Source organism: Anser anser (genome assembly GCF_964211835.1).
Source record: "Anser anser genome assembly, chromosome: 1".
In the NCBI taxonomy this organism is placed as follows: domain Eukaryota; kingdom Metazoa; phylum Chordata; class Aves; order Anseriformes; family Anatidae; genus Anser; species Anser anser.
The window spans coordinates 36053652-36075200 of NC_139720.1; the positions used below are offsets into that span (position 1 = coordinate 36053652).

General features: G+C 44.6%; 1 protein-coding gene across 3 annotated transcripts in view; it reads right to left on the reverse strand.

The window, feature by feature from the left end:
- The window catches only part of PPM1H (protein phosphatase, Mg2+/Mn2+ dependent 1H), a 139220-nt gene that overhangs the window by 11010 nt on the left and 106661 nt on the right, over window positions 1-21549 (reverse strand). For 2 of the 3 annotated variants that reach the window (XM_083814478.1, XM_083814479.1), the window contains exons 6-9: window positions 21139-21257; window positions 7976-8039; window positions 6195-6302; window positions 129-280 (exon numbers count right to left, since the gene is read on the reverse strand). In XM_083814478.1, the coding sequence (XP_083670604.1) occupies window positions 129-280; window positions 6195-6302; window positions 7976-8039; window positions 21139-21257 (443 nt within the window). Of the gene's footprint in view, window positions 1-128; window positions 281-6194; window positions 6303-7975; window positions 8040-15476; window positions 16957-21138; window positions 21258-21549 lie in introns of those variants that run through there. The other variant, XM_083814480.1, reaches the window with a different exon arrangement.

Below are 21549 nucleotides of genomic sequence, written 5' to 3' on the forward strand. Positions count from 1 at the left end.
TTTGCTGTAGGGACTCCATCCAATGTATAAAAAGGTGCATATCTGCTGCATATTATCTACATCATATGTTCTACACAAAAAGCACTCTTAATTCCAGAGACACTAGAAAGTCAGGGATGAGCACAAACCTGTGAGGATCATCAGGGTCACAGTTTGGTAGGAAGTTAGTGACAGCTTCTGCCACTTCTTCGTTTAACAGAACATCCCAGAGTCCATCAGTAGCTAGGATCAGAACATCATCCGGACCATGCTCATACTGCAGGAGGTCGTAGACTCTCACCTAAAACACACAAAAAACATCATGAGAGACATCCCACAAGCGTTGACCCAGCCGGGATGGACCCAAGTGTTCCTGAGCGAGGCTGCTCAAAGCAAGCCTCTGATCAAAGCAAAGCCTCCCCCAGCCCAGCTGCCTGGTCTGCATGCGAAGCTCTTCCCTATCGCTGGCAGGGCTAGTCAAATGGAAGCTGAATAATTCATTTGATGAATTTTTGATATTTTCTAATAAAATATTCACAAATAATTGTTTTCACTATTTGTCCAGACCCATTTAACTCTGCCAAATAAATTGCGTACGTTGTGCATAGCAGAAGGTATCTCATTCGCCTTTCCAGGCCCGAGGCAGGCGCTGCGCTTCCGAATGATGCCCGGGCAAGGGAGCAGTCCCACAAAATGGAGAGAAACTATTTATCTGCTCGGCTGTGTGCATCTCTACGGCGTTCAGCGGGTAGAGGCTCACTTGAGACTTGCACAGAAGCGAACCCCCAAGCTTATCTGTGTTAGGCTGTTTTGTTAAAATGCCGGCTGGCTTCAGCACCACAGCCAGGGTGACGGCCGCTACCAGCACTGCCTCACGGCCCGTACCGCGACCCCCGGCCCTCTCCTCACTGGGGCCGGGGAAAGCCAGGAGCGGGGGCAGAAGCCTCAGAAGGGGCTGGGAGGCCACCAGTTGAGCCCAAATATGAGCAAAGGTCATCATGAGCATTTTAAAAAGAGCCTTTTGGTGGCTGTACCTCTCCTTCCAGCACACGCTGTATTCCAGCTGACAAAGCACCTGCTCTTGCGATTCCCAGGCTCCGGCAGGGAGCCCTTACAAAGCCCTCCCAGAGCACTTCAATTACCACAGCAACAAGCCCCATATGAAAGAAGTGTGGCAACCCCGGCACGGCAGACAGGAGGAAACGATGATCTGAAGTTTGGAAGCAGCACACCTTGTCACACATCCTGCTCCAGCCTTGGGCTTCACCGACAGCAGCAAATTGGTCGGACAAGTACTTGGCATAGCCAGAAGACATGGAGCTGTTTTATTCTCCCCCCTGGTGCACTCTCCCCTTAGGAGCCATGGAGCAGGAAATGCACGTAAAATGCCTGGACCTTTTAATGTAATTATGATTTTATGGGACTGCAAGCAGCTCTGGAGAAACAATCATCTAGACCTCACTGCTGATCCTTACTTGTTTGCCTTTCACTCAAAAGCACAAAAAGGTCATTTGTAAAATGTAACCTTCATTTCATTATCTAAGGTAACAGCTGAAAAAGGACTTTGGAGAGGATTAAAGTCAAGGCAAGATACTCTCTTCATTAGAGCATATCTCCTTATTCAGATTGAGTGGGAATACTATTATAGAAAAGATCCTTATATGCAGCACAGCTCTCTTTTCAAGCCCCCTGCACAAAAGGCAGCAGTTGTCATCTCCCAGAATTTAGTTAACCTTTAACAGCCCAGAGTTTACTGGGCTTCAGGGGATAAACTGGGCAATGCAGGAACCAACAAGCGTACCACACATTCTGGTCAAGTCTCCTAGGTATAAGCAAGTATCTCAGATAGCATCATGGCTAAAGCTCAGGGATCCACTGAGCAGCAAGCACCTCGTACAAATAACCAAGCTTCTAACATCACAATCTTGTACATTGTTGACAAAAACGAGCTGTTTTAGAGCTGTCCAGTCTATCATAGGTTCAGGTTATGCTTACAGACTGCTTGGACCAGGTGCAGAAACGAGCCAGCTTCCACCTTTCACAGAGCCCTGCCACCAGCTCCCCTGAGCCTCCCAGCCCCTTCTACTGCCCTGGCAAACTTTCGCCCTCTGTAACATCTCTGGAGCAACAGGACACCCCTTGAAGGCTTCCAGTTAGGTCACCATACTTCTACCATCCACTGATGTCCTATTTGACGTGGAGCAGCAGAACTGGAGACCTGTGAAGTGGTTCAGTCTGACTTCAACAATCAGCGAATGCGAAAAGCCAACTACAAGGAAGCAGCACCAACACCCGTGACAGTGAGAGTTGGGTTACACCACATTTTCTCTCGACTGGTACTTACAGATCTCTGCTGAAATTCAGCAGTGGACACTCGCCACCAAACCCACAGTCACACACAACACCTTTCTGAATATGCATTGCGCAGTTCGTCACACAGTGCCTTTTTTCATTACAGGTATTTCTTTCTAATGTTGCTCGCCTACTCGCAATTAGAAGTGCTGAGTAAAATGCTTTGGGCAAGCAACAAATAGGCAGGTGGGCCAGTTTTATATTTACATTTCAAACAACCTACCCACCGGACAAAACCTGTGTTTGGCTCATGCAAAGGACCACACCAGCGCTGCGAAGGCGCTGAGACTTGCCAGCCAGTTCTGTTTGTAAGAGGCAGCCAACATGAGTCCCTGTGGCGTGAAAACTGTTCAAAGTGGCACAAGAGCCTGCAGCCTTCTGAGGTGCTCCCAAGCAGCCTGCCTGGGGGAATTCAAGCCACACAACAGTCCGCATTCAGTTGCCTGCACTATTGATCAACTCAGTCTCTTCAATAAATTAAACCCTTTCTTAATTGTATTGTCCCTTTTTATGTGCAGTGTTATCCAGTGCGGCTCCACTGGCAAACGACGAGATCTTTCAATACCACCCTCCAAGTAATTTATATGTAAATAATAAAAAGCGGGTCCCAACATTGCTCCCTGCAGCACTCACCAATTAATCTCCTTTTAGCTTTTTACTGCCACCCTTTGTTTCCTGCCCTTTAGCCAATTTCCAGTAGACTGTGCCAACTTTCCACTTAGTCTATAGCTTCATATCTTTTATATTAATAACCTGTGATGCAGAACAGTTTCTCAAATGTTTTTTTCAGAAATCAAAGTGCTCAGGCAAGATCATCTACGGCATTTTTATTTTTTTAATTCTCTGGTAGACATAACCCTGAAGGACTTCAAGCTACTAAAGCGTGATGTTTGCTTCCTTAAACCACCTTGACTCCCTTTGATCAAAGATTACTTCTGTAAGTACTTGCCTCACTTGTTCCTTTAAACACTGTAATTCCCCAAGATTTCTCCAGAAGGCAGATGTGAATCTAAAACGGCTTCCTTTGACGTATTTGTGAAGTCGTCACAAAGATTTTATTAACGTGTTTGGATGGGGAAGAATTCTCCTTGGTTACCTTCTTACCATTTGCTCTGAGTGGTGGCGTTGGGTTCACCAGTGGCAAGGGCCAGGTGCTGTTGTCGGAGCCACACTGCGTCCACCGAACGGCTGAGCTGCTGCTTGAAAAATTTCAGGATGAAATTCTGCTTTTCCGCTGCAACAAGAAGGCTCTTGCTGAGCTTTAAAAAGCAGAATTTCCTGCTGAAAGCTTTCAAATGAGCTGTTCCATTATGAAAAATAAATATTTAATTCCATGCCAGAGAGCCTCAGCCATAGCTTGCCTGCTTTGTGCTACTCCAGTTCATTATAAAAGGCTCAATTCTCTAGAGCTCACCAACCTGCAGAAGTCCTCCAAATCTGGTCTCGTAACAGCTGAGCCACTGAATCCTGATTACATTTGTCAGTCTTGGCTACATGACTTCTCCTCCCATAGCCTGGCGCTCTATCAAAATGTAAATTCATACCACCCCCAAATTACTTCTACGCCTGTTTCTGGATATAGTCACACGGACGCTTACCTTGCCTTCAGATAAATTTTGGTGGACACGCCATAACAGAGTTTTGTCACCCTGGCAGTAAATACACTGAAAACTCACCACCTTGCCCCCAGATTTGGAAAGGACTCTGTAATTACAGCACGGAAACAGAAGCCAGACTTGGATTCTCCCCATGTCACGACTCACTGTGAGGCTTCACTTCCTGTGCCTCCCCTTTTCCAGGTCTGGAAACCAGACAACGTGCCTCCCTACCTCTACAAAGACAATTCCAAATCCAATGCTGCACGAAGGCCAAATGTGACTGCTGCCTGAGGCCACTGCACTTCCAAGCGCTAGGCTGCCCAGATGGCAGCATAAAGAGGTTGTTTCTTAATGCTGGTTTCTGTGCAAGGTGTCCACATATGGGCAGAACAAGTCAGAGAATGTGAGGAAATAAAGCACTGGAGCCCTCTCTGGGAAGAGAAGGAAGAGATGGTTAAGAGAAGAGGTGTAATGGAAAGCAAGTTGGAACATATTTTACTTCCTAATAAAATTCAGGTTATGTTGTGTTTTTTTCCTGCTTTCCCACATCTCTAAATTGAGGTGGCAGGTGCTCTGTCTTTCCTCCTGCTGCCCTAGTACATTTCTACTGAATTTAACTGAGAAGGGAATATGGAAACAAAGCTAATTTTGCTTCCCTTTAACAAAGTAGTTAAGAGATCCTGAAACGTGGATAGCATAGGAACTGAATGACATATTCCAGAATTTGAACATGCGCTCGCACACACGCACTGCACACAAATCAGAAAAGCCCATGAGAAGCTTCGGTTTATCCACACAGACAAATACAGCAGCAGCAGCAATCAGCAGAGATGGTACTGCTGAGATACTGCGCTGCAGCTATTACATTCCCCAGAAATGCTGGGTCTCAGCAAGCCAGAAAGAAAAAATAAATAGGTAGAACTGCATCATTGCACTGGCACTAAGCAAAACCATCAGAGTGATGAGGGCAGAGCTGCTGCCTGCCTGGCTGAGAAGTACAGCAGCAGGTCCCCAGTGGTGGGCACCACACACTCAAAAGGGGGAGAGGGAAGGGACTGGATTGACATCAAGGAAAAGCGAAGAAGGGGCTGTCTCTGGATCGCCTCTTTTTCCTCAGGGCCAGAATCTCTCAGTGCTTCATTTCTAAATACTCAAAGATGTTCTAAGCAAGGTCAATTTAATACTTTTGTTCCTTTCTAGCAGTGTTATGCCATTTGTGTATTTTCATTCTCTCACGCTGCTGTATCAAGCAATAAGTTCAAGGTCAGATACTGGGTATGGTTAAAACAATGGAAAGGCAGCTCACAGTGGACGGCTCTCAGCATTTGGGCCATGGCAGCAAAACCTCCTCTTTTCGTGCTCTCATAGGATGGTTTGCCCTTGCTTAATATTTTATTGAAAATGTGTCATCTGTTCCCTGATGTAGGAACATGAATAAAGTTCCAGAGAACAAAGTGAGGTTTGAATGTTTCTTGTTAATAACCAAACACATTCAAACCCATTTAAAAGCCTTTGTATCCCTCACTGCAAGGTCTATGGTGGTCAAACACTAGAATTGTTTGTGTCGAGGCAAGTCAAAACAATGGAGGCATTTAAAACTGGTTTCCAGACAGGTGAGTAGCAGGTTCACTACCCCTAGTATAGTAAATATTGCCTAATCTCTTTTTTATGCCATCATTTGGGAATGCACATTGCCATTTCTGACACTATTTTGGGTTTGCACAGAACCGCCATAAAAAATTAAGTACTGGATGTGAAGGGGCAGCCAGATGGAAGCATAAAGCACTCTTCCAACACACTCTTGGCGTTTTCCTACTTAGCAGTTGGATCTGGTATCCTCTGCCTAAAGGAGGATGCCATGCTACCATGGAAGACATCCAATGCTCCCTTCTGCAGAACACTGGTTTGTCTCAGCTTCTGTGAAGGCTGCATGATCCAGGCCTCAGAGCACATGAAGGTGGGGAGAGATGAGTGTCTGCCACACAGAATGTCACACTAAGGACAAGAAGGTGAGAAGACATCAGTGCTCTGCCTGGGATGTGGAGCAACCAGAGGCAGGCACACAACTGGAGCAGGAATTGTTAACATTCATACTCCAAGGGAGTTACTAACTTTGGGTATCACCCCGCGAGCACCTTTAGGAAGTGCAGCGTGTTACCGAGATTGGCCACAAGAATGGAGTCAGATTTCGGAAGAACAAATAAGCACAGTAAGTATATTTGTTTCTCTCCCACAAATCAGATAGTCAGAGCTTGGCTGTTTTACCTCAGGAGATGAGGACAGGAAAGGTTTGATGTAGATATTGGAGTCATGCACCTTCAGGTCGTGGTCTCCCAGTCCTCGTGTCACCCCAATTGTTGCCATAACCCGAGCCTGGAAATAAAGAAACGGGATCAAAACTTGTTACGTGCATTGTGTCGACATGGAAAGAGATAACATTCCTACTCCACAACTGTCACAGCTAGGGATGAACTCCCCTTTTTCTCCCAGAGGCTTGAGATCTAACATAGCTAATCAATGTAAGAACTTTTCACACATCATTTCCATTTCTCATTTTGTATTTGTGCACATGCCAGTCTAAGTATGCCCATCTTAGACTGTGACCATCTGTAAGGGACTGGGACTATGGAAATCTAACTCAGTTGCCTCACTGTCCCATGGTAATCAATGAGAGCACTCCTTCAGCAAATTACACTGTTAATATGAAGTAAACAGGTTTTATAAAAGGAATAAGGAGCCTAATTAATCACTTAAGAAACCTGTGGCCTCTTCCTTTTGACATATTGCCACATATTTTCTTCATCAAGGCAAATTGCCAAAGGCCACCTCAAACTGCTGAGTACACAGAGTGCCAGTGCCCACTGCGGTATCTGTGGAGAGCTGGTCCAAATCAGGTCTGCTCTTACCTCACATCTAATGCTTCCTTCGCTAAGCATCCTCCTTTGGGACAGGAGCTGTTTCCCAAGAGGTGCTGGGCTCTTCTTCATTAAAGCTTCTCCAGAGCCTGACCAGGCAGCCTGCCCCATGGGCACCCTAACTCCCTGCACATCACCCCCCCAAAACACTACCTTTGCTGCAGCAGCTTCTGAACAGGAGAGCTCACAGCATCAGTAACAATGCAAGGCTGACTCAAAATTATTCTGCCTCCCTAACCCCTGGCTCCATAAGGCAAAAAGAGAGACAATTAAAAAGATGTGCATGAAGCATTTTGCAAATAATTATAAACCTAACCAAATTCAGAGATAAGCTGCAAGTCCGAACCTTTAAAACTTGGGGTAATTCTGAAGAGCGTGTATTTTTGCACTGAGATAAGAACCTAATGCAGCAGGGGAGCACTATTTAGAAACACAGCAAGCATACGAATATCGGCAAACTGACACCACTGCGTCCTTGTATTGATCTTATTGCTGCATCCAGCTAAGCTTGCTGGGATCAGCACTAATCATCTCACTGTTCTTAATCAGGGAATTGGAAACAAAGTTCACCCAAATGGAAGGGTTCGCTTCTTACTTTCAAGAAAAACTATCAGCAATCACATCAGAAAAATTCAACAGTGAGTTCACGTACACTAGCTGAAGAAAACATGTTTAAGGGCTGTTATACTTCCTAAATCCCGCCTTGATCCCTCCCCTTCCTAAATTAGGGTTTTTGCATCTCAGAGCACTGTAAAATATTTTTAAACATCCTCCTGCTTCATTTCTGGCAAACATGACTTATTTTGCTATCTTCATCCACCCTAGTTATATTTTACAATCAAAACAGAAACATTTAAAGTCATCTATTGAAGACAGTCTCATTGCAGCCTAGTTACTTGCAATGAAACAAAACCAAAATGAAACTGAACAACAAATGACTTCTCTCCTCTCTTCCCTCCACCCCAGACATGAGACTGATTTATAACAGAACCAAGATATTCTTTCAAGCTGTCAAAACAATAAAATAAAGAGATACTGAGTGGAAAACAGTGGACTGCCACAGGCTAAATCAAGTGGTAAACAGCAGAGAATTTGTTCTTCCTTTGGTCTGAGGAAAGCACGCGTGCCCACCTTCTTGCCTTCTCCATATATTAGGGGAAACTTCAAGTCGTCTTCCTCAATGGTTTTGTATGCCCTGTGGGGGGGGGACAAACAACGTTTATAAGGCTTGCACTCAATTAGTGACCCACTGCCCTGAAACAAGCAGATGTGATTATTTAATTATTATTGTTTTTAAAATCATTATTTTTCCTAGGGACTCTGCCTTTGATCCGAGATGTACATTTCTTTTTCCATGGAAAGATTTTTCCTGAAGATTTAGTCCATTTCACCACAAAAAAAAGTGACCATGAAGTATGTAACATGCCAACCTGCTCCTACTGCCTACAAGGAAAAAGAGGTGGACTGGAATAGCATCCGCATCAGGTAACATATTGTGGGTTATGGCAGTAGCTATACCATAACACAGTGCCATTAAAGAAAAAGGAACAAAACGAAAAGCCAAGAAACCAACCAAAGCCCCGATTCACACCGTTAATGTGAAATGGTGAGCAACAACTGAGTGTGTATGTGGTCGAAGTGTGAAACAGCTCTCTGGTCCTGTTCTCACCTTTCAGGACTGCTTAAACTAAAGGCAAGCTTCACATGTTGAAGACTTTTAGAAGGCTATTTAGTGCTCATTTGACCTTGACTGCAACATTCAAGGTTGTCAGAAATTTTACATTTCGCAGCAGTTTTCCAATGGCTGTGAGACAAGAGAAGTAAATGTTCATGCTCTGATTCTGTTCGCTTCATGCCTGCGTACTCTACCTTTTACACATCCAGCTGTTGACACTGATGAGGTGAGAAGGTGAGCAATTTTGCAAGTGAGAAATAAAATCAGAAAAATAGATGGCTGTCACTCTCACAGCCACAGAGCCCTGTGGCTTGTGTAACATAACCTGTGGTCCCTCTTTGGTCAGAGTACCTCACCCCATAGCTTTGCCAGAAGGACACGCTTCCCTTCATGCCACAAAATTGTTCCTCCCCATGCTTTCCCTGGGTGTTGTCCTCCCTTTTGTTCTGCCCCTGCCCCCAGTCCTCGGGGTGATACCAAAATCATTGTCTGAGAGCATGGGTCAGCACTTTTTGCTGACGTGGAAGGGACAAGCAGGAGAAGGGGGAAGGGACAGCAGCAGGTCTCTGCCAGCCCCTGCTGTGTGGCTCTTGAGCTGGGCTGCTTGCTTGAGCTCAGGGGAGTTGCATTCGATTTAAGCAATGGGACACAAACCAGCAGGAAATTAAAAAGCAAAGGTGAAATCCTAGATTGTAATTTACCTGCCCCCTGCCTCACCAAAATACGGCACAGACCTGGGATCAGTAAATGGTGCTGGATTACACAGCTATGCATGCTGCAGCATCTAGGCAAACCTCTTAAAAAGAAAGTAGAGTAGACCCACTTGAGACCCCCCTTTCATTTCTTAGTAACCATAGGTAGGGTCCATATTAGGGCTTCGGGGTAGGGGGAGAAAGGAGAAAAAGAAACCAAAATCCAAAGACGAAACAGTAGTGGAGGACTCCACTCCCACGCTATAAAACATCACTACATGGGAAATCCCTAAGTGGAACCAGGTAAGGTTTGCAAAACACAGTGGGTGCTTCACGGGAGACCAGAGAGTCAAGAATATCTGGGGTACATGGGCCAAGGGATGCTATGGAGAAGGCACTTAAATGGCTTCTGTACTGCGGGAAGGGAAACTACAGCTCTTAAACCAAAGGCCACAAATCACTACACATAGCGAGCATGGTAAAACTTCACCGACATTTAAAACTCGGATTGGCATTTTCTTGGGAAGGATGAGTCAGTCAGTCATGGGCTTTGCTCCTGTTCCTCTTCTTACACCCAACAGGCAATAGCTAAAGTCTACGCCTCCCTCACCAATTGGGATGTCCTGGTTTGAACAAGGAGGATAATTTTACCATCGCTCTATTTACTCCCTGACTGGTCGCGAACACACCCCAAAGCTTCCAGTTAGAACCACAGCTCTAGAAGCCCTGGCAAAACCTCCCCGAGGAGGAGTCTGAATTCTTCTCATTCCTTTCCACAGAGGCAGTTGTGCTCCGACACCAAGAAAAACGGTGTCAGCTGAGTCTGTGTTGGTCATCGGAGTCAAATGACTAATCCAAACCATAAGCCCAAGAAGACAATTCCTATTGGATTTTTAAACTGCTACAGATATTTGTTATAAAAAGCAAATATGACTAAGTTGATGTGACTTAAGTATTTACAACCCCCTTTCTAAAGGAAAAAACAAACCCATTCTTTACCCACAGATTATATTATCTGCATGATAACTAAAAATACTGAAGACTGAAGCCCCCACTTCACATTGTAAGTAGCCAAAACAGGGACCAGCTTGTCATCCCACTCTCCCCCCCTCCTCATTTTCCTTTGTAGCACCTCACACCAACTGTGCTTTAGGAAGAAGGGTAAAAAAGAAGGGAGGATGGAAGGGAAAAAAGCATCAGTTGTTCCTGCGTCCTTTGAAAGAATGGTCCCCACGGTTAAGTCCAGCATCTTTTATGGACCCACCAAAAAGACAATCATCTTCCACTGTGACACAACGGTGCAGGGATGTTGGTAGAGGCCATGTTGCAAGGGCTGAAGCTAACTTGTTTCATCAACAGATTAGGAAGGGCATCTGGCTGGCCTATGACCTCCTGAAGCTGTGTGACCCAGTCAGAGATGACCAGAGGGCCACAGTGATTTGTTTCATGGTTTCTCACAAGCAAATCATCTCCTGGACTCAGAATGTGGGTGTCAAGACTCATCTCAAATGCACTTTTTTTCCTATTGATATTGCTATTGCCTGAAAAATTATCAGCCCTTGAAAAACAATGCTTAGAACTGCAACCACAGCAGTGGAGCTGGCTTGGATACACTGAAAAGCAACGTAAGACACTTGAGAGAAGTACCTAAGCCCTGCACTACTAGCGAAACAGAATTAATAATATATGAGCCTGTGGTTTCCTGCAAAAGAATGATGAAGGACAGCTTTTCAGCTAGCAGCTCTGCAACTGCGCCGGGGCGAAGGAAGGAAGGAAGCTATGAAGTTCCCGGTGATTTATGCCGTGTGAAACCTCCTGTACTTTGTACATGTGTTTATTTCACACAGGCTACAACCTTCTGGACTATTTCACTTGACTTTATGTAGTAAAGTTGCATTTATACCTTCCTGTGCTCTTTAGAGAGAGAGTATGCTGTATATAAAGATGTAATATGGCAATAGGTATATCAAACACAGACATATGGAGAACCTGAGGGGGTTGTTTGGCTTTTTTAATGCCAACACAGCCTTATTCAGACATCCCTGTAACTCAGCCTATCTCGCTGTTTTAACAAACATAAAGGCAGGGTTGCGGTCCTCTGAGCTCCCCATCCTCCCCTTCGCCATCCCAGAAGGATTCCACAGACAGCAGGGCATGAGAAGACAGGTTATAAGGTTATAAGGACACGGCCATACTACTGCTTGCTGCTCTCAACGAGCCTAAATCCTGTCAGTGCTTCTGCCACGTAAACCTCTACTTCTCCAAATGGAAAAACACAGGGGGTGGAGAAGGGGGAGTAGAAAAGGCAAGCTTGTGCCCAGCTAAATCTAGCTGCATTTTTTTCAGTTAACTTTGTTTCTTCTTTTCATTTCAAAAGAATTATGAAATGCTACTGCTGTCCAAAAATACTGAACTAGGGCTTGACATATGTACCACCCACAAAGTTACATTTGGACTCAGGATCAACATTTTGGAAAACCAGGCCAAATCGCACCAGGAGCCAAAAGAGATGTCAGAACGAAAGAACTAGGACTGACATGATGTTACTCGTATGCAAACTGGAATCTGCTCTAAATACATGGCGAAAAATCACCAGAAGCTGATAAATGCCCAATACGATCTATGAAATAAATTTCCTACAATACCTGCAGTTGTTAGCAGTGCTTTAGACACTTGTTAAATAAGAGATTGTTAAAATTACCTGAATATTGCTGGGTCAGAACTTAAAAAACTAGTCAGCTCCCAAACACAAATTTCAGAGCCAAAATCCTAGATAATTTCTTACATATGTTAAGCATTCTCCTGACATATAATTTGTTCTTAAAATTGGTCTTCTGAAAGCAGACACAAATTCATGTAAGAGTAGAAGTTGTCAGTGACAGAAAAAATAAAAAATCTACATTGTGTTCTCTTTTACAGCAAACTGTGCAAGTCTACTGTTCATTGAAGGTATTGCATTGGCATCCCCAGGCACAACAGATGGTAGCAAAAACACAATCTATGCTGACCTGGAAGGCTCAGTTCTGCAAACAACAGGAGAATCCAGACTCCATGCCCACTGTGTGCTCTGCTTTTCCACAACACTTGGCTTTTGAATGTTTGCTCGTTTTTACATCTCTGCTAGTGACACTTGATAGTAAACTGAGGAACAGCAAAAAGAATTGCCATCAAAAAGGCTTTAGCTTGAAGCATAAAGCAAAACCCACTTGTGGCAAGCACAAAGAAAAAGCACTACACCATCAGAAATGTCTTAGTTTATATTGAACACAAGGATGAAGATTCTCCTTTGAGACATGTTTGTGGATGCAGTGTATTTCTAGTACTACTTTGCTATTACACTGTAAAAAAAAAAAAAAAAAAAAAGACAAAACCAAACCAAACACAAAACAACAAGCACAACAAAACCCCTCCAGCAAACCAACCAGCCTCCCATCATCCTGACCTGTGTTACTCAAGCTCGACCTTTCTTGGTCATACCAATAGAAAACTAGATTTTTATCCTTGAGCAACATAAAATTTGAAAGAAACAGTTCCCAGTTCCCCCTCCCCTCCCAGTCCTCCCAAGCAATCAGTGGACTGGAGCTATTTTTGAATAACTGAGCTCAAATCACCAACCCAGAGGAACCAGTTTTCCTTACTGTCTATTGAACTACAGGTATCAAACCAATGTAAGTAAGTGCTTACTACCAAATTTTCCAAAAGGAGAAATGATATGTAGCACAGGTTAGGCAAAGAGCCACTGAAAATCTTGCAATTTATGTCTCAATCCAACCATAATTTTTTTTAAATGTCCTTACACGTGTGCTTTGCGGAGTCAGGCTCTCTAAATCCAGAGAGCGCTGTCTGATACTAAGTACCCTCTAGATATGTTAGTTTTAATGTTTCAGTGCTTCAGTGTCTTTCCCCTATTACTCATCTGACATAGTTTAATGAGGCAAAACTACAATATACAAATACAATAAAAGCACGCAAACTATAGCAATGTTTATAAGAGAAAGGATGATGGCAAACCCAGATGGATTAAAGAAGACAGGCATGTGCACATGTGCACAAAACAGTTTTTAGGGAAACATCTATTCTAAACAAAGACACTCTAATAGGGTTTCTTTCAGGTGAAGAGGAAAACATACAAGTTTTAAAATATCTCTTTTTCCCAGAAAAGGCAGCAACCCCTTTTTCTAAACTGAAACTTACAGTGTTTAAATTTTGCAAATTCCAGCTCTGTCTACACATGTATACATTTAAAAAAGTTTAAAATCTCACAGCATGGCTTGCATAGAGATATTTTCTCCAGTTTGGTCAAATCAGACTGGTACTTGAGCTGTGGGCTTTTTCTGGAGAGGACGTGTCCCCCAAGTACCAGGTACTGCTGTGGAAGTAACTCCTAAGCAAAGCGAACTCCACCCATCTTGGTCAGCCCATTTTACAGACTCGAGCGTTGGCATCCTCTCTCAGGCACTTCCCTGAGTGTGGCTGATTTTTTACTACATTTGTCTCTAATGGAGCATTAAAAGAAAGTGGCGGAGGAAAAGTTGGGGAGAAGGTAGCCAAGGACCTAGGGAGGACCTTGTCCAAAAAAGGGCAAATCATGAAAAAATGTAACTGAGGGTAATTTATAAGCACCTTCCCTTACTACTTTTGTGTTCAGGAGGACAGGAGGGCCAAGTGTATTGCAAGCACTTTGCCGCACTGCTTGCGACCGGCAGAGCTTCTCCACCTGCAAGCAACTCAACCAAGTGCAGACACTGCAGTTAACACAACAATGGATTCATGTTCTGCAACAGTTTCAACAGGTCTTTCTCTTTCCAGTGAATTTGCTGACTCAAGTACTTCTTAAGATTTACTTCATCTCTTCTACTTTTAAAAGACAAACAGGAAGGTTTGTCAGCAGCTCACCCTGAAGACAGAGGGATAGGGGAAGTGGGCTGTCAACACCCTATGGGCTTAATTCACTGTGATGGACAGAAGAACTGCTTGTAAATTCACATTTTGCTGCACTTCTTGCTAAAAGGCTGGGGTGAAGCAGACGGGAGAAAGACTGCTTGTTCACCTGTAGTGTTTGCTCCACACTGGCTCGTTGGAATCATCTGGAAGGAAAGGAGGTCGCTGGTAAGGAAGGATCGTGGAGTAAACTCTTCTGAGAAAGATTCCTGTAGTATAGGATGGGGTGGGCAGCAAGACAGCAAGCAGAGCCCTTGCCATCCCACACAGCAGTGCTGGAAGCTCCTTTGGGGAGCACGGGGCCTCCTCTCAGCTGGGAGCAGAGCCTTCATCCAACCCGAGTGGCAATGGAAAGGAGGACTCCATGGGAACCCAGGAAGGTCACATGGAATATGTGCAGCTCAAGAAGCCAGAGGAAGCTTCTGGACTAGAAGGCAGGAGTGGGGAAAGAGACTGCACCTCCCCAGGAGGAAGACTTGTTTGTGTTTGTTTTCAGATTGAAGATTATTACCGTATTTCAGTTTAGTTTCTGGCTGATAGAACTAATTCCACGAACTGGGAGCCTTTCGGTGTCATTGCACATGAAGCACCTGATCTTGCACCAAGGCAAAGCCCAAGCAGAGCTGTACAGCCATGTAGGGACAGGTCTTGGATAAACTGCTTGCAGAAGATGCTTCTGCAGGACACGGCTCAGACCAGACACTTTCTTGCCAGGCTCTCTTGGCCTCAGAAAGACCATTTACAAAGACCTTTACCTCAGACTTAGTTTCCCCCTTTGTTGCAGAACTACTACTTTTTTTTATTTTTGCTTTCTCCTGCCCCAAAGACGCCGGCTCAGCTCCTGTGGCATGTGTTCCCCTGGGGACCCTAGAGCCATCCATCACTGCCAGGAGACGTGCTGTATGCAGCAGGCCAGCTCCCACCTTCCGCTGCTCCTGCAGCGAGGGCCGAAAATCCCCAAAATGCTGGGGCTGTGCACGCCGAGTGCCTCGCTACGGGAGTGAAGACAAAAAAGCCAGGCAAGCGGCCGCACACTACGGTTCCTGCTGCAAAAATGACACCCTCTGTCTCCTTTCTCTGGAAAGGCCTAATGCTGCTAAGGTGGCCCGTAATCATTAAATTATGAAAATGTAAATTGCTGGGAGGAAATTAATACCAGGAGTGACTCGGGAAAAGGCTGCTTTTTTTGTGAAGTAATTATGAAATTAAAATTTGATCTCTCCCTGGTGATTGTGCAAAGGATACGGCTGAGGTCTCAAACACAACAATACTGCTGGGGTTTCAACAGAAGAAGCGCAGAAGGTTTCACTCGACAAAAAAGCTCAATTAAAAAATGGGGGGGGGAAGGGGAGAATGACTTTTTGTAAATTACATGAATTTGGCTAAAAGGCGTAATCAAGCAGGTTATGGCACAGGGTCTGCAGACTTCCAATTACTTTTTACAAGTTGGAATCAAGCTGTTAGGAAATGCAGCTTATCTGAATAAGACTAATAATGCTAAGCTAATTAGACCCAGCGGCATTAGCCGGCAGATAAATTCAGGCAGAAAGAGGGACAGTGTCACTTTAAATGCTGCCTTGGGATCGGTGGGAAAGCTAATGAGGAGTGTCAGTCGGGGCTGTTTTATTAGGTGGCTCTCCGGAGGATATAGCCCGAGGTTTCTGTAGCAGGGCTTCTGTGCTTGATTCAATAAATCAATTTATATTAAACGGGGGTGCAGCGCGGGCGCCTGCTTCATAAAGCTCCCGGTGGCATTTCTCAATCTGCTTACGCGCTCCTCGGCCGGCCTACCTGAACGCGCCGTCAGAGGACATGGAGCGGGGCAGCAACGAACAAGCAGCCACGCCAGCAATGTTTATTCAGTCGGGCTCACGCATTACCAAGCAAAACATGTACATTGGCTCCTGCCGTGGCACTCCGGATCCCCAATAAGTGATTAATGAGACCCTGGGTTTTGTGAGCTGGAGCCTGAACCGCAGGCCGCGAGGCAGGCTGCACAATGAAAGCAAGAAGCATCCATCCCAGACCAAATAAAATGGCTTGAAAAGTGAAGTTGCTTTTTTAATCAGATGCTCAGAGGCTGAAAGACATTCCCTGTTGGAAAAGAAAAGGGCGAGCGCAGAATTGGCTGGCGGCTTGCCAGCAAGTGGCCAATATTGACTCTAGAATAAAATGGTTTTTGCTTAGCACCAGCCCCAGGGCACCAGCCTCGCTGCTTGGGAATAAATCACACGCGCAGCGCTTCCCCAGAAGGGGCTGGCCGTCGGGCGGCTGGTCACGTACCGCAGCAAGGCCTCTGGAGGCACAGGGCTGCTGCTAAGGGCTCTGCAGCCCCTGCAGCAATAGGGCACACTCGGGTGGAGCATGCGGTCCTCCCGCTCGCTGCGTCCTGGGGCTTCAGCCCAAGACGCGTGGCTGGGGCTGCGCCGGGTTGAACCGCTTTTCATGGGTCCAGTTCAACTCCGTGCAGTCCTGGAGGGCAAAAGAAGTCACAAACAAATCAGCTCTAAAACCGGACTTTTGTCTGGGGCTGTTTTGCCACTAAAATCTACTGGAGTCAAAACACTGAAGCTTTGATCTGAAAACAAGCATTTAAAGAATCCTACTTTAATGAGAACAGCAGAAAGGCCACTGTTTACGTTCCAAGGAGGAGCAAAAGACTAATTTTGAAACCACAAAGGCCGATGCCAACTGGTAGTGTCTTCTGGCTGCCTCTGGTTAAACACACTGCTGTACGGATGCTCTGGCACTGCAGGAGGCTGACGGAGGAACACTGGGAGAAGCAGCTTTGTGTGTACACATGCCTGTAAGGGGCACAGTAAACCAGAAAATCACCGACAGGTTTGAGGAAGATGTCTCAGATACATTCAGAGCAAAGCAGAATTGATCTCACTGGACTTACCCAAGTGTAAAGGAAAACTTGCCAACCGTGTCTTAAATGCTAAACAAAAGGAAGAGACGGAAAACACTAATTCTGTGCAGTCCTTAAAAGGAGCACAGTAATCATCAGGCCTGTTTCTTTCCCATAATTTCTACCTCTTTTAGCACTGGCAACACTTTGCTCTTGTGGTCAGAGTCCTCCCTGATGCTTCTGTTGCCAGGACATGTCAGTGTCACCAGAAGTACCCTCCTTTCTGATACAAGCTTAACCTCTGCAAGCCACGGACTGAAAACCCTAGGCCAGAGATCCAGCTGTGAAAGACTGTTAGTAACACAGATGTCTGCCAGCAAATTACAGCTCGAGACAGCTCGGAGGCTTGTTCAGCAGGAGACACAGCTCTTAAGACGCCTTGCCAGCTGCAGTACGCGATCTGCAAGAGTTGCTCAAGCACGATGTGCGGGGGGCGAGGGTGCCAAAGGGGCAGCTCATGGTCAGCTCCCACCTAGATGGGATTTATTTTATATATATTTAATACAGCAGATTTCCTGTCCCAAATCCCACAGGAGTGAAGGGAGAAAGGGTGAAGGGTGGGAGAGCTGGGGGGAGAAGGGAAAGGCTGGTCTCAAAGCAGTTACGGGCAGCCTGGACTAGTGATGCAGCACACATTGCTGGATCAGTGGTTGTCCTAATGCTGTGGGGAAACTTGGCAGCTCTGCTACCACTGTGGGCTGCTGAGACAAAGCCAGTGTGGAAACTTCACAGGGAAAAAATAAAAAGAAAGAAAGAAAAAGAAAAACGAGAAAAGAGAAAAGAAAGAAAAGGCCAAATGCATTATGACAGACCCAAAGACAATAACCTTTTGTAATCCAAACGAGCTGGGCAAGCCAATTCATTGTTGCGAATCTGAAAAGCTCCAGAGCACAGGAGAAGGGTAAAAAAGGAAAAAAAACAACAACAACAACAAAAAAACCACTCATACAGCTTCTAATAGAAAACACAGAAAGTGTCCTGAATTTTAAAATAAAGCAGTTCATTTTCCTGAGGAAACATCACATCACTGAGTTTTACACCCTCCCACTAAAGGATGCAGTAAGTCAGTGTAAGAGCGGCTGCTTCTTCCCGACATCACCTGCACCTCTCCATGGGTACATGCAAACGTCAACACACAGTGAAGTCACCGACCAAAAAAAGACTCAGACAATTGATCTTCTGCATTGTAAGTGACAAAGGTTTGGCAACATTTTAGCATACCGGGCTCTGGCTGGCCAAAGTAGCATTTGACGTTTTCTAGAAAAGGAATATATATGCTAATTTATTTTCTGTGATAGATTTTGTCCATAGAAACAAATGGAGAACAGATATGTCCATGGCTGCTGGACCCTGATGCACCAATTAATTCTAAGAATTAGAAAGGGAAAAAAATAAGAGCAAGACTCTTGAGGTGGAAAACAATCACTGAAACGCCAGCCACCTCAAACCATTACCTCTGAGGGCCCATCACGCTGGAAATCTAACGTCTTCTCCACAATATCAACCAGTAAAATTGACCCAGACTTTTGGATAAATAGAAGCAGATTGCATTTCCTCTGCTTAGGTGCTCACTGCATGCAATTCAACAGAAAACAACACTTCCTTGGGCACACACCCTGAGAGAAGAAATGGATCCTTGTTTAAAAGGACTCTGATTTAAATAAATCTTACGATGACAGACCAGTTCAGGACAATGAAATGGTGAGCGAATCAAACAAAGAGGTAACAGATACACTAGCTGTGGGGTACAGAACAGCTAGAAGATTCTGATTCTTTTATTTAGGACAAGAGTGCAGCCCCTATTTTCCACTTCCTGCCAGAAGTCAAAAGGAACAGCAGGGAGAGGTAGCATCATCACAGTCTCCACATGCATTTGCTTGGCACAGGCCACCTGGGAAAACACTGAGGTGAATTTAGTCTTGAATTTTCAAGTCACAGTTTAAGTATTTGTTCTGGAACAACTACTTACAGCTAGGTGTATTTGTGTTAAATCAGTGATAATCCTTGCACTGACCACATTAGAATCTGTAACTGGATCAATGTGTGTCCCACACTTCAGGAAATTCAGAAAAATCAGCAGGAAAATCAAATCATTTCTCCCCCTTGCCATATGCTAGGGTTAACAGAGTTCACACATCAGTACTGAAAAACCATACATTGAGTCAAACTGTAATCCATTTAGACTTACCCAATCTCTTCTACTCACTATTCCACATTTAAAACATGTTCCTTCTTATTTATCTTTCTTCTATCGCCAAACAACACTAGCTGTGCAATAACCATTCTGAATAAGTGCTATGCATAGATTCGCAAATAAGGCACAAACTGATACGCAGAATTATCCCTTTGTTTAATTTTTAACCATTCCAACCTTGTATGGACCCCAACATCCTGCTTGCAAGCCGAACTTGCGCTGCAGTTTCTGACATGGCTCTCAAGTTCATTTGGAACGTCTACTGTGCAAAAATAGTTATTTTTCCCAACTCATCCTTTACTTGCTATTTATCAACACCAAATTTGATCACTGTTATGCCTATTTGTGTAAGTTGTTTAAATCTTCTCAGTTCCTCACAGCCCTTCTTGTTTATTAGTAGAAGGGCTGTATCACCTGCAAATACTGCAACTTGAACCATTCTAACCACATTTCCTTTCCAGACATCTAACCAACTGGGGAAAGGCCAAAACAACTCCTATGAACCTGGAGAAACCCTCTTTATCTTCCAACCAGTGAAAGACTTTTGCTCTTACCCTCCTCTTGGCCCATGATAACTACTGTAGCTCTCCCCAGAATTAGTTGGGTGGTTTGGCTTTTTTTCTTTTTTTCTTCCCCCCTCCCCCCCCGCCCAGTAGCTTCTCACATCTTGGAAAAAAGCTTTCGGAAGTCTACATGAAGCCATTCTTTTCTAATGTCTTCAGAAATCAATGAGTTTAACAAGAAAACTCTCCCTTTGCAGAAACTGGAAGACTGTCTCATGATCTTCCAAATACTTTACTGTTGAAGTCCTCAGTTGAGGCAGTGTTCTCATTTTGTTCCCATTCTTTCACACATGCCTGTAGCCTATTTAAAATGTGCAGCCATAATTTTCAGGGAGAGATTAGGTATTTCTACTAGCAGCTGTTCAGGATGATGGACAACGATGGTTATTCCCAGATTAGCATGTTCTGTACAGTACAAACACTCCAAACTATATTATAAACTTAGGTCATTATTCTGTCATTAAAACATCATTATATTTATGGTCTGTAAAGTATCAGACAATCAGAAGCATGTGGAGTTGTAGTTGTGTGAGTACATCCAAGTTTCCAAACATACAAGAGCTCAGGTGTTTTTACCCCCTCCATCTTTTCCTTTCCTGAATGAACATTTTCTAAGGATGCTAAAACACAAACAGCAAGGAAGTAAAGTCCATTTGCATACACAGGGCCTGTTCCTTTATAGGTCGTATACACAGTGCTCAACAACAAGGAGTTGGGCTTCTCTAAGTGAGAGTCACTTGAGAAGGAGCCTCTTGAGCTGACACAAAACAATGAAGTCATTTAGCCTGAGACAAAAACCTCATCACTCTTCCTGTCAATACTGTTCATTGAAGCCCTTCATTTTCGGATGGCTACGACTCCTATTCAGATCCACCTCTAAAACAGTTCCTCAAGGATTACCCAAATCAGGTGTTAGCTGCACTAGAGCATGGAAGGTAGCTCTTCCCTTTTGCAAGCACTTCTTGGCATGCAAAGACACGGTTGCCCACTGATCCAGATTCTGTAAGAAGCTACTTGCAAGACAGGAGAGTTGTTCAGCTTTCACGAATACCCCCTGGCATATCTTCCGCTTTAAGTGTTTGCTCTGCTTTGAGTGCTCACACGCTAAAATGAACTGAGGTCCTGGCTGTGGAGGGAGGTCAAGTCATTTCAAATGTTAACTTCTAAAAGAAAAATACATCTGAAAGAAGAAAATACCTTTCCTTATAACACACAGGTGTATACCTCCACCTTTGATGCAGTTTAATCAAAGATGCATACAAAACAGGCATGGGTAGAGGGGAAGATTGACCCCATGCTGAGAAGGGCACATCCTTACCAGCCAGTCATGTTGAAGTCACGGTAGAGCATCCTTTTTCCAACTTCCTTGCGCTGCACCCTCCGTGGAAACTCTAAATGTGTGAACTCATTTCCCAGCAAGTGGGGCTGCATGTAAGCCTGTGGGCAAAAACCAAGCCACAGATACCACATGAACATCATAAAACAAGACATCATCTATTTTTAATGAGATAGCATTACCATCCCTTCTCACTCCCTTCCCACACACTTTTTTTTTCCCTTTTTAAACAAGGAGGACGACAAGCTCTGCTTTGTGAGGTGCACATACACCAGTTCTCACAATATCTGGTGTCTGCCAGTGGCCCTACTGGGAGTAGTCCTCTGTCCCTCAAAACCCCTCATTTCTTCTCACTGCTTCTCAACTTTTGGGATCTCTAAAGTACGCTTCATC